Genomic DNA, 13,943 nt, shown 5'->3' with positions numbered 1-13,943 from the left:
AAACTTTCAACTCGCAGGATGAGGCCGCCCCAGATCCTGGGCCAAACACAGGAAGGTGGTAGCTTAGCAGGCTGCCCTGCCAGGCTCCTGGCTCTGGAATTAGTCCTGCTTCCATAGTCTAGCTAAATAGAGAATGCTTGCTTACAACTACACAAAAGGAAAAGAGAAATTTCTACTTACGATTGGGCCTCATTGCCCAATAAGGGATATTCAGGTCTATAGCTTTACAGCAATAACCCTAAGATTTCAATAGGTTCCAAATATCCCCAAGTTTGAACCTCTTTAGAACAAGAAGACTCAATATGTGTCTGAATCTGTAAGACACAATTTTTACCTATTTCCCATTTGTTAGAACAAACCATGTCAAAACCTAGTGCATGCAGATTAAGAATCTACGATCCTTCTTTCTGGTATTATTTACCGATAAGAAGTTAATGCTTTCCACTTAAACGCTTCCAAAGGTCACGATGCAAAAATGAATGTATGCCAATAACACAGGGCCAAAGCACTGTTTTCTGTAGAAAGCTGGCAATGTCTTGGAAATTTATATCACATTTGTCTTCACCGAGCTTAATATATAGCAGCATTCGCTTTTTCTTTTCTTCATCAAACCAGGTGAGGAATAACATACCTCACTTTCAGGTCGCTTCTCCCCACTCAGGAGCTGGAAAATCTCTGCACACTCCACAGAAATCTTGATGTACCCTTCCACAACATCATATACATCTTCTCGCGGTAGTTTCTTGGCAGCAGAGACAAACGCTTCCAAGGCTGAAATAGAGTTATGTTCAAATGTTAACAAGGACAATCTCCCTAGAAACAATCACAGCCACTACTGTTACCGAGGGAGGCGTCTGGCAGGAACACCCAAGTGACTGGCATTGCCACTTGCTGAGATGGAAAACACAACAGCAATATGAAGACAGGGAGAGCGAAAGTTCTGACACTGCCTTTTCTCTATCGCCAGTGAAGTCATGGGCAACAATGTTCAAAGGAACTGGTTTAGAGCAGAACCCTTGATCCAGGGATCCTCCCTGATCAAGGAAGGACACTGATCCACACTGCAGAGCGCCCTCTGGGTCTTTGCCAATCTAACCCTGCAGCTCTCTTCTCCCCCACCCCACCCCCCAACATGAAGGGGGTATAATCAGAAAGTATATATAGAAAACGTGGTATATCTATATAGAGACACATATACAATGAAGTATTATTCAGCATTAAAAAAGAAAGCTAGCCTACCTTTTGCGACATGTGTGGACCCTGGGGGTATTAAGTGAAATAAGTCAGACATAGAAAGACAAATACTGCACGTTCTCACTTTGTGGAATCTAAAAAAGCTGAACTCATAAAACCAGAGAATAGAATGGAGGTTGCCAGGAGCTGGGGGGTGGGGGAAATGGGGAGATGTTGGTCAAAGGCACAAACTTCCAACTATAAGATGAGTAAGTCCTGGGGATCTAATGTACAACATGGTGACTCTAGTTAACAGTAGTGTAGCATATACTTGAAAGTTATTAAGAGAGTAGATCTCAAATGTAATCACCACAAAAAAATGGTAATTATGTGAGGGGATGGTGGTGTTAACTAACCTTATTGTGGTCACTTCACAATATATACATGTATCAAATCATCGCAATGTACACCTTAAACTTCCATGGTTTATGTCAGTAATACCTCAGTAAAGCTGAAAACAACGACACCACCTTCCCTAATGCCTGCATGAAAACAAACCCCCTAACATCTATCAGTTCCACTTCCCTGTGAGTGGATCCTATCACAGGAAGTGATGAGAACATATCAAAAGGGAGAGAGAATCCAAGACAGAGATCAGATTCAAACACGAATCCAACACAGCCTCACAGGAGATTCACTTTCACCCGTTGCCACATCTTCCAACTACTTCACCGACATATGTCCATCGCCTGTCTACCCGGCTCCATCTGAAACCTGTTTACATGCAGCATCGGAATATCATGAAGCTCTCCAAGCTAAACCGTGAATAAACATGTATACAGATGCAATCTTTTAAACCAACATGCTCTTTCTTCTGCCAGAGAGGTTCCTGTCCCTGCCCCTGCCCCATCCTACAACTCTACTGAAAAGCCACTTCCTCCAGGAGCCTTCTTTGATTTCCCAGATTAGACACAGGCCTGCAAGCACCAGATTTTATTAATTGATATCTGCCTTCCCCACCTGACTATTCCTAAGCTGCACAATGGCAGGGCCTGGGTCTGATTATTACTCACCATTTTATCGCTACTCTAGTAATAATAGCCCCTAACAAATAATGAACAAATAAATGAATGAATGACACGTGTAATTGTGCTAAAGCAGGTATCACCTTCCCAGCATTGGCTAGCAGTTGCAGGTGTCAAACATTTAAAAACAAAATCTAAAAAAAAAACCCAAAAACAAAAGAACAACAAACCAAAAACGAAATCTGTGGGAGACAGACTGGAAACTGAGGGTACGCTGGCCATTAACTTAATAATTTAACCTGGGAGAAACACTGTCAGTTTTATTTTTACCCTGTACCAGTGTTTCCACAGACTAACATATTCAATTTTGTGTTTTTTTTTCTTATAACCTATATACTTTCTCATGGATTACATAGCATTGTGAAGGGTGGTTACACTTTTCAAAAAGTGAAATGATAGGATCTGCTCCATATCAATCACTAGTCCAATCCTGGGCAACTGACCAGTCCTTGTGGTGGCTTCATGTGGTAATTTACTATTATACATGTTACCGGGTTAGGTGAGTGTTGAAGGATCAGTGCCATTGAAAACAGTGCTGACAACCATACGCAGTACTAGAAAGCTGTCTCCCTGAACGCCCCGAGCTGCCTTACAGTCGGGACTCCGTAAATATTTGTTGGTGAATGAGTAGTACACTTACTTACTCGCTTAACAATTGCAATAAAGAGGTTTTAGAGTCTGCTGAGGGGAGCTGCTCGGGGAAGGGAGGTGTGTCGTTGCATGGAACTGTCACAACCAAACAAGTCGGGGCCCGCTTGTGTCGCTGGCCGCCCAGGGCAAGGAAGTGCCGCGCAGTCCCGGAGCGGCCTCGGGAAGCCCTGTCACCCGAGCCTCGTTTCCTGTATGCAAAGAGGAACACGAGGCTCTGACCCTCGGCGACCGAAAAGCTGCAGAAAGGAGGGGCTGTGTCTAGTACACGGAAACGCCTCCCAAACCCAGGCCGGGAGGCCGCCTCGCACACACGTGCTCCCCGCCCCGGGCTGGCCCCGCACTCACCCTGCCCCGCTCCCTGCGGGTCCCTCAGCTGAGCCTTGAAGCGCACGCCTGTGAGTTCTTCGGTGCGGGCCCGCTTGCCTGCGCCAGCGGGGGAAGCCGCGCCGTCCTGGCCATCCGGGGCCTTCCTCTTGGGGACCCCCATGGCCGAGAGGGCGGAGGCGCGCCGGGATCCACACTTGGGGACTTGCCAGAAAGACGCCAGCGGACAGCAGAAGCGCTACCAGGCCCCACACGTGCGCAGGAAGGGGCGGGGCTGGAGGGAGAGGCGGGGCCTCGGGAAGTAAGGCCGGCGGAAGGGGCGGGCCACGGGGTGGGCGTGGCGGTGGAAGCTGTGATCGGCGGAAGGGGCGGGGCCTGTGGGAAGGGAGGGCGGAAAGAAGGTCGGAAAGCAATAGGGTCTCGCAGTTGGTGCGGACGCGGACTCCCCGAGATCTGGCAGTTGCTGCAGTCCCCGCAGGCTCGCTCGCCGCCGAGGGCAAGCGGGCACTCCGCGACACCCCTGCCCGGCCGTGGCGCGCAGGAGCCCACTGGCGCGCGCCTCTTTCCCCCGTGGGCTCTCTCGGGTCCTTGGCAGGAAAACCCCCAGATCCTCCGCTCCGGGAGGGCACAAGCTTCGGCTCGTCGTAGCAGCACAGTCAGCTCAGTTCTTGACCTGCGGGCGCCCTAACGGTGTCGTTGAAGATCTTGCTTGACACACAACGGGATTGGATGCTTTGCCTATTCCGGGCCCTGCGAGGTGGCAGGAAGGGTGAATACCCCGAGCTAAATGCCAGGCGGGCGGATGCGGAGAGGTCCCCGCTCGGGTTCCTGAGTCGAGGGTCATGCGGGTGCCCCTGACCCCAAACTTATCTCCCAACCTGAACCAGACCGTTTTGTCTGGTGTGATGCTGCTCCGGACTGACCTCCACCCCAGGTTTCCCCAAACTGATGGGAGTACTTGAGCTCTTGCAGCCCTGCAGGGTGCGAGGAGAGGATCAAATGAACTAACTAACTAATGTCTGTGAAAACCCATCGTGGACAGTGAGGTGCCCTCCATACTTAAGTTCCCGTCATTAAGATGGAGACAGCAAAGCCAGCCCTACCTAATCGTTGGGGCTATCCTGAGAAAGTGATGCGATGTATGAAAAACGGCTTTGGGAAAAAGTACTGTGTTTTTATCCGATGTGATTGATCTGAGAGCCACATGCAATGCTCTGAAATAAAATGGAGGTATAAATGAATAAGTGAAAAACAGGCTGGTGAATTTTTTAATATGACTTCATCAATACTTGGTTATGTGTTCAAATAAGTCATGAATAAACCAGCTCATTTGATGAGTAATTTGGTAATTCCTGCAGTTCTCTGTCAAGTTGTCGTCTAGCCTGAGGAAATACTGTCTTGTGTTCTGTGAGTAGATGTATAATGAGCATCTGAGGAGGTGGCTTTTGTGGCCTGTTGGAGTTTCAGTCTCTAGTAGAAAAAGCCCATGGTGTTGATCCTGAGCCTCTGGCCTGGCGAGACTATCGTGCCAGTGGAAGTGCCAGTGGAAATGCCTGTGTCATCAGCAGGTCGGACAGAAGGAGTCACCCCAGCAGATATGAGCTGATTCGGCGGTATTAAGAGACAGGGAGATGCTCACAATTCAAACTGTAAAGGGCAACACTCGTATTAGTAGAGACAGAGACTTAATTCTGACTGATTTCCACACTGGTTCTCTTCTGTGGTTAATTGCCAACCACCAAGTTTGTTTTCAACCAGGGTGGACCTGACCACACAGGCAGCAGGGAGAGGTAGGAAATGGTCAAAAGCCCTGTATCCAGTTTCTGCCTGTGTGACTTTGGGCAAATTACCTTCTCTCTTTACAAAGACATCAAGAAGGTGAGTCAACTTGTCAGTATAACCCAGCTAGTAAGTGCTTGAGCCACTCATCCAGTGTATCCTAATCCAATTTAAAAACAAAGAAAGAACTTGTCAATACCCACCCCAGCCTTAACCAGTGGCATACGTGATGAGGGATATGGCTCAGAAGTGCAGATGGAGGCTTCAGACTAAGTTGGCTTGATGCCATGAATCATACCAGGTCACTAACCCCACTTGTTCAGATAGCAAGCTCATCAACCAACTCATGGACAATGACGTGTCTTTCTATATCAAAGGCCTGTGTGGAGAGAAGGGATCCAAGAACATGCTGGTCTGTTGAAGATAAGCATCACTGTTTCTGGGACATTCTAAGCTGGTATCTACTTTGGGGCCTTTTCACTTGCTGTTCCCTCTGAAACTCTGCCCAGACTTGATGTGGCTCCTACTCTCACTTCATGTGGGATCTTTTTATGGATCTACACTCCCTATCTCACACTCTTCTGTTTTTCTTTATTGTCTTTATCACCTACTGGTGATATCACATATTCATTCGTTTGTCAAATTCCTTTGCTAAAATGTGCACTCTCTAATGGCGCAATACGAAGTTCAGTGCTCTGTTATCACTGGCACATCGTAGGGATCCATAAATATTTGTTGAATAAATGTCTACATAAATATGAACATAAATGAATGCCTAGATCTGGGTCTTGAACTTAATGTCGGTCTAGCCTAAAAGGCAGGTTAACTCTTGGAATGCTGTCAAAAAGCCTCAGGATTCAGGTTTTTGAGTCTACAAGTCTGTGAACTGGCCCCTGGACTGTGGTGGATTAGCCAAAGGAAGCATCCAGTCCCTAAAAGTCAACCAATTCATCTCCAGTAGCCACACTTCTCACTCACACCTGTCAAGTGTGGATGTTTATTCCCATTTCAATTTTTTAAGTTTAAATTCAAGTTCTGGAAAGAGATCAAAGGAGATACTCAAGCAGAGCCCATATCAAGTTCATATTAAAGCATATTAATCATGGACTCAGAATGTGAGAAGTATACATTGCTGTACATAAGATAACATTATCTTGGCAGTTTACCCTGCATTATTGCATCTGGGTAAAAGCTCGTTAATGCAATCACATTATAGAGAGGACAGACATGGAATTCCTTTCTCTATTCTGTACAAATTTTATTCTCTTTAGTGATGAATGTTTTCGTGTGGCATTTACTAAGATCAAGGCAGTTCCATTATCTGTTTGTTTAGCAGTGAGAAGAATGAAGCATTCTTTCAAAGACCGTCACATGAACTCTGTGACAGTGTCCATAGGCTAGAAGATAAGTAAAGCTACAGCTGCTCCTCAAGTCAACAAAACACCAATATCCACTAGGATTTGCTATGTTCATTGTGTTATACAACCTTCCATAATACAGTCAAAAAAGTATCACATAGTATAGCTACTCCCAAGGGACTTACACTATCACTGAGAATATGACACACCTGTGAAGTTCAATAGCAATAAAGAACTTAACCAAGAACCCAAGATGCTATGAGATGTTACAAGGCCTCATGATAATTGTCAAATGAATTATGTGAGCACTAGACACATGACATTAGTATGATTCAGGTTAGATCATTGTGGGATTCTTACTGAAATGACAGTAAAGCAGAGAATAAAACAGAAGCATCAAATATGCCTTTTTTTTTCTTCTCTGAAGCAAAATTGAAAAAGAGTTGTCCCCCTCTTGTCCAATATGGAATAAAATAGCCATAAGGGTGATGCTAGTCTTGATAAAAATCACAACATAGATAAAGTTTGTCTTCTTAAATCTCCTCCCTCTCTGCTCACCTACCTCCCCACACATGCATACTTAACACCTTCTTGCTGTCCCCCCACCCCATCTTCCCAAGGCCCTAGCTGCTGCAGCTTTCCCCAAAGTTAGCTCCCTGGAACATTTCTCCTCCAGAATTATTTCCATTTCTGCCTCCCTCCCTATGTTAAGTGCCCCTCCTTCCCCACCTTTCCTCCATACCTGTTCCCTTACAAAAATGTTTTAGATAGCCATCAGAAAATAAAGAAATTTGATACATTCCTTATAAGCCATTAAAGGACCATAATTTACAGCCAACCCATGAATATTTTTACACTTTAAAAAGAACACTTGGAAATCAGAACCCCCAAATTGAATTTCTAGTATGTGGTTGTGTTTTAGTCACCGTGGCATTGAATGGGGGGTGGGGGTGGCGTGGGGAGGACAAAAAATCAGCTCGTGACCAGGAGAAGAAGGGTTTCTGAACATTGTGTATGAATCTGCCAGTGAATCCCAGCCATTATCCCATGTGTTACTTTTATAATTGGGGGGAATGGCTCAATGTTTAAATATACACTGGCAAGTCCATTAGGGAAGCAGGCACTGATCCTGCCACGACAATGCCCACAGAACCAAGCCTTGATAAATATATATTACATTGATTACCAGGGTCTCAGACCGGACTACTCAAAAATACTAGGTTATTGAGTTGATGGCCCTATTCTTTGAACAGCAAAATATAACAAAATCCATACCCAATTTAGACATTAAAATATCAATGATAAATTTCAAAGCTGTTGTAAAGACTGGTCTAGCATCTTAATGATTAGATATGAGAAAATGCATATCATTTGAATAACAATGTATTCAAATTAATAGATAGTGAGAGAATTGTATACCCACAAACAGGATATGTGTTCTTTTTAAATAACATGGAACAGTCACAAATTTAACTATGTTCCAGGTCAGAAAGGAGACCTCAATATGTTCTAAAATATCAACATCATACAAACCATATTCTCTGACCAGCAAGCAATAGAATTAGACCTTGATAATAAGGGGATACGTTTTTTAAATCCCATAAGCCTGGTAAGGGAAAAAAAAAATTTCTAAGTTATTGTTGGAAAGCACAAGGGAAATTATGAAAGACGTGGAATGCAATACAACATAAAGTGTTAATCAGTGGTGGAGGAATGGTCTCAGAACTCTTTGTCTCAATTGGCCACTTAAGTTTAATAGCAAAAGGCTATTAATGAAATAATGCACGGTAAAACTTCCAGAAGGAAGGGAGAATGTTTTGTGGACCATTCTTTTTCTCTTTTCTTTCATGTATGTGTGAGAGAGAGAGTATGTGTGGGGTGTATGTGTGTGTGTGTGTGTCTGTGTGTCTGTGTGTGTGTCGGTTTTAAGTTATTAGCTTTTTAAATGAGTACTTTTTAATGGAAACATCTTGACCAAAAATCTGTTGCAGAATTTTTAGGCCTTTCAAAACAAAGTTTAATGAGGAAAAAAAAGTGGTACCAAACCTCAGTGGGAAACGAATGGTGTGGTAGATTGCAAAATATGGCCGTAAAACCCTCCTAGCTTCGTGTGCATGCCGCTTAGCAATGTGAGCGTCCGGTTCCTCCCATCAGGAGGGGGAGTCATTTCTTCACATATCTGGGAGCAGTTTGGATTGTGAGGTCTCCAGAAGCAGCTGAGTACCACTGCCACATCGTCACCTTTCCTCACTTGTCATCTCCTCTCAAAATATTCCTGGCTTGCTAGTTTAAATAGTGACAGTGTTGTGCGTTTGCATTATTTCCTTTACATTCGTTGGTCTTTCTTATCCAGTCTACTTCCTTTTGTGTTCGTTAACATTTTAATTACCAATGTTGTTTTGTTGCTATTGAAGTTATCCCAGACCAACTAATGTCAAATGTAATTTATTTTCAGAGAGATTTGTTTTAGGCAATCACGCCCAAAGGTGCAGGAAGACTGACAGAATGGTAGGCAGGTAGGCATGAGTGCTCTGGAGATGAGTAAAGTGGGTGACGGTATTTGGGGGTGGGCAGGGAATGGCAGACTCCTGAATGAGTTAGGGAGGAGAGCCATGGCAACCCATGGGGAAAAAGCATTCCAGAAAGAATCTACATCAAATGCAAAGGCACTGAGGTGGGGACATGATCAGAGAGGTCTAGAATGCAAGAGGGCCAGTGTGTGTGCAAGGGAGGGAGGGAAGGAGGCCAAGGGTGGTAAAAAAGAGGTTAGTCGGAGAATCAGCCAGAAGCAAGGCATGGAGCCCTTGTTGACAAGGTAAGGTCTTTGTAGTATGTGAATTGTCTGGATTTGCAGTTCTCAAACTGGGTGCCAAAGCACCCAGAGCACCACAAGAAACTCACAGTTTCCCTCGGAATATTTTTGTAAGTTGAGGGAAACACAACAATTCCTGACATCCATTGCAAATTACTCACTCAAGATAGTTCATAGTTTCAACATCATATTGTGCTACTTCTCTTTTGATAATGTCACAGCTTCACAAAGCCAGGACTTCAGAGGTTATTGTGATAAAAAGCAAGTACCAAGGAAAATCAACATGGAACAGGAAACGAAGGTCCAATCTGATTTCAAGGTTGGAGAGATAGTGACATGTTCAATAGGTGCACACAGCCCGTTAGTATACAACTGTGGTTATTTAAGAATAAAATAAAAGTATTTTTTCTTTCAATTTACATGTATTTTTTTTCAAACAACTACTTACTTGTTAAAACATAAATACTTATTAAGTTGGTTGGATCTAGCTATTTAATAATAATAAACATAGTTCAAGCTTTTTGTTTTGTTTTTGTCTAGGAGCACTCACTGTGAAAAATCATTGAGACACTGAGAAGGTTTGGGAACCTCTGCTCTATAGCCATACTCAGAACTTGCTTTTGTTGATCCTGAATTCCTTTCTACGGACTTTGATTTCTTTTCTTTTTGGTAGCTGTAAGCCTTCCCTTGGGAATGACTATTAAAATTTTTAAATATTTTTGTACACCCATGTTCATAGCAGCATTAGTCATAATAGCCAAGAGGTGGAAGCAACCCAAGTGTCCATCGGCAGATGAATGAACAAACAAAATGTGGTCCATACATATGATGGAACATTATTCAGCCTTATAAAGGAAGGAAATTGTGACAAATGCGACAGCATGGGTGAGCCTTGAAGACATTATTGAAAAAAGGCAGCCACAAAAGGACAAGTAGGATTCCACTTGTATGACTGACTTAGAGGAGTCAAACTCATAAAGACAGAAAGAATGGTGGTTGCCAGGGACTGGGGGAGGGGAAGTGGAAAACTGGGTTTAATGGGTACAGAGTTTCAACTCTGCAGATGAAAACATTCTGGAGATAGATGGAAGTGATGGTTGCACAACAACGTGAATGTACTTAATGCCACTGAACTGTACAGTTAAAATGGTAAATTTTATGTTGCATATATTACCACATTAAAAATTTTTATTTTTGAAATTCATGGGCCACTGCCACCATTCCTAAGACAAAAATTAAGATTTTCACCTACAGAGGGCGCCATAGGCAGTGCCTAGTGGACAATCACAAAAGGACAAATACTGGGATTCCACTTATGTGAGGCACCTAGATTAGTCCAACTCATAAAGACAGAAAGTAGAATGATGGTTGTCAGTTTGGGAAATTTCACACCGAAAACTCCCATGGGTCAGAATTCAGTCAGTCACAATGCTCCAAGAACCGCTCCGCCCCCAAACTTTGTTTATGCTGCATTTTTCTTTTACAAGGAGAAAAATATGAATATCACAGAAACAAACTGATAAAAAAAAAATAAGTGAAAAATATATTTAAGAAAACATTAAGGAATATCAAGGAATTGGCATAGATTTAGCCCAATTTTCTGAAATCCTACCTCTAATTTAAATAGACTATGGACTTTTAGAGCCAAAATAGACTTTAGGGTTCAACGTTTTCATTTTGCAGATGTGAAAAAATGAAAGGTTTGGGAACGTCTGCTGTATAGCCATACTCAGAGAGGTCAAATGCTTCTCTCAGTGTAGCTGTCTCTCAGCGGCAGAATAGAAACTATTGCACTTGGTGCCTTTGACCTTGGAGGGACTGCCATACACACATTGGTTCTGTCACATATTCTTAAAGGCCTCCTTCTGTAGACTTTTGAAATCAGCCTTTCAGTGCTCCCCCAGCTTTTGTAATCCTCAGCAAGCAGGCTCTTCGCTATGTGACTCTTTGGTGCCAGCTCTATAAACAAACCACCATTTGTTACTTCCTAAAAATAAGCCTATTAGCTCTGGACAACATTCGGCCTCACTCTCCTGCGCTGGTTTCTTTGTGGCTGACAAATGGTGGTTTACGTCTTCTCAGAATGGCTGCAGATGGTCTTTGTTGGAAGCCCGAAGTCTTACCTGATGGCACAGGTGAGGGGCACAGCACACAAACATCTTCCAAAATAGATTGTATATGTGGGGAGGGAAGTAGCCAAGATGTCAAGGAACGAGGATAGGGATGTAACTTAGAGGTGGAAAGAGGGACAGGGTTGCTCAAAAAGGGGGGGAAAAGAGCAGAAATTGAGTCATGTAATTTAGAAACGCACAGCAGGCCCTCCATGTCTGTGGGGCATATGTTTTAAGACTTCCAGTGGATGCCTGAAACTGTAGATAGTGCTGAACTCTATATATTCTATGTTCTTTCCTATAAACACATACCAACAATAAAATTTAATTTATAAATTAGGCATAGTAAGAGATTAACAACAATAATAAAATAGAACAATTATGGCAATGACAATAAACTATATAACAAACGTTATGTGAATGTTCTCTCTCTCTCTCTCTCTCTCTCTCTCTCTCTCTCTCACACACACACACACACACACAACAAATATCTCATTTTACTATATTCACAGCGTGGATACGCTGAACAAAGAGATGATTCACATCCCGGGTGGGACGGAGTAGGACAGCGCAGGATTTCATCACGCTACTCAGAATGGTATGCAATTTAAAACTTAAGAATTGTTTATTTCTGGAATTTTCTATGTAATATTTTCAGACTTCAATTGATCACAGGTAACTGAAACCATGGAAAGTGAAACTTCAAATAAAGGGGGACTATGGTAATTTAGATTTCCTGCAAGGATACTTCTCCCCCACACAATGAATATTGTGGGTACAGAGACATGTCTTAAACTCGAGTGCAAGAAGGGGCACAATCACCCAATGGTGTCATCACACAGAAAGGAAGTTTTATGTTACCCCATCTCAGTGTCCATCCCTAATTTCTGGGTTTTTGCAGTTTAAGAGGCTTTCAAATCCTGCCAGAGATGATCTGTGTGAGTTTGTGCCATCAGTTTCCACATCGGAGACATGGAGAAAGTGGTAGTTCCAGCCTTGTTTGTGGGCATGTGACCTGTGCAATCACTCAGGGCCTTGTACTCCAAGAGCCCCTGCCGGATTGAATGCTCTGCTGTCATTCTCTTGAAATTCTTAATAATTTTTGAACCAAGCAGCCCTGCGTTTTCATTTTACACAAAGCCAATAAATTATGCGGCTCCTGATTAGTACCTATCTCAAGGTTGTTGTGAGTATTAATATTTTGGGAGCACTTTATTATTTGGTTCACCCTTCCTCAGACTGAATTCACTTTAACTCCAGCTCTTGTAACTGTGCTGAAGAACCACGTGGCTCTGACTGCTTTTGATTTTTTTTTTTTTCAATCTAGTTGTGGAGGGCACAGCTCACAGGCCCATGTGGGACTCGAACTGGCAACATTGGAGCTATGAGCACTATGCTCTAACCACTGAGCCAACCAGTTGCCCTGCTTTTGATTTTTTAAAATTCTATCACAGGAGAAAGAAAAGGAAAACACCTTGGTGCAAAAGATCATACCTCTTTGTACCCTAGATTGATTTTACAAGTTTCTCCTTCTTTGAAGTGTGTGCCTCCCCTCCCCATTTTCCTGTCCTACAAGTTTTTATAGTGCCCTCAGCATTAAGGTATTTAATTGTACAATAATTAGGGAAATGGGAGAGGGTGGTAATTGGCTTCCATTTGTTTGGGAACACAGAGGGATTTGGAACTAAGGGCTCCAGAGAGGAAGCTAAGTGGAATGACTTCATTTTCTTGCACGATTCCAAAATTCTTAAAGCGATCAGATTAGGACTAAAATCTGATTCAACCGTGAGCAGCTATGGGGCAACGTAGAAGGAAGCTAGGGCTCCTCTATGTCCCACAACAAGCTACTGACACTGCACTGTCCACCCTCCTTCCAAATATCTTTCCAATTTGGCCACTTTCCCCTTCTCTCGGGGCCTGCAAAGTCCCAGCCAACACATAGGCATAGCCTCCTGCCTACGCTTCTATTCTGACGATCTCCCTGGACCCATTTTGTTGTTACTGCTTGATTTTTAAGAAAAACAGCTTTGTGGAGATAGAATTTACATATCATACAACTCACCCATTTCAACCATGCAGTTCAAAGGTTTTTGGCACATTATTAATTTTTTGAAGTTCTGGTAAATACCTATAACATAAAATTTGCCATTTTAAGTATATAATTCAGTGGTGTTAGTTACATTCACAATATTGGGCAAGCATCACCACTATTTCCAGAACTTTTTGTCACCCCAAATAGAAACGCTGTACCCATTAAGCGATAACTTTCCTTTCCCCATTCTCCCAGTTCTTGGTAACCTCTATCTACTTTCTCTCTGTGAATTTGCCAATTTTAGACACTTTATGTAAGTGGAATCACACAATATTTGTTGTTTTATGTCTGGCTTATTGGACTTAGCATACGGTTTTCAGGATCTATCCATGTAGCATGTATCAGAAGTTCATTCCTTTTTATGACTGAATACTGTTCCACATTTTGTAGATCCCTTCATCCATCCATGGACACTTGGATTGCTTCCACTTTTTAACAATAGTGAATAATGCTGCAATGAATACTGGCGAACAAGTACTTGTTTAGGTCCCTCCTTCTGATTCTTTTGGGTATCTAATCTCTGAACCCCCTTTTGGTCCTTCTAGTCCAAATCTTTAA

At 43.0% G+C, this 13,943-nt stretch overlaps 1 protein-coding gene across 1 annotated transcript in view; it reads right to left on the bottom strand.

Moving 5' to 3' along the window:
- Positions 1-3,559, bottom strand: part of URB1 (URB1 ribosome biogenesis homolog) — a 65,605-nt gene extending 62,046 nt beyond the window's left edge. The window contains exons 1-2 of the mRNA XM_019730177.2: positions 3,255-3,559; positions 632-771 (exon numbers count right to left, since the gene is read on the bottom strand). Of these exons, the coding sequence (XP_019585736.2) occupies positions 632-771; positions 3,255-3,396 (282 nt within the window). The 5' untranslated portion in view covers positions 3,397-3,559. The remainder of the gene's footprint in view (positions 1-631; positions 772-3,254) is intronic.
- Positions 3,560-13,943: the final 10,384 nt, after the last annotated feature.

This window comes from Rhinolophus sinicus, linkage group LG01, assembly GCF_036562045.2.
Source record: "Rhinolophus sinicus isolate RSC01 linkage group LG01, ASM3656204v1, whole genome shotgun sequence".
In the NCBI taxonomy this organism is placed as follows: Eukaryota; Metazoa; Chordata; class Mammalia; order Chiroptera; family Rhinolophidae; genus Rhinolophus; species Rhinolophus sinicus.
The sequence above is the reverse complement of the archived record's forward strand: the minus strand, read 5'-3'. Positions and strand labels throughout refer to the sequence as shown.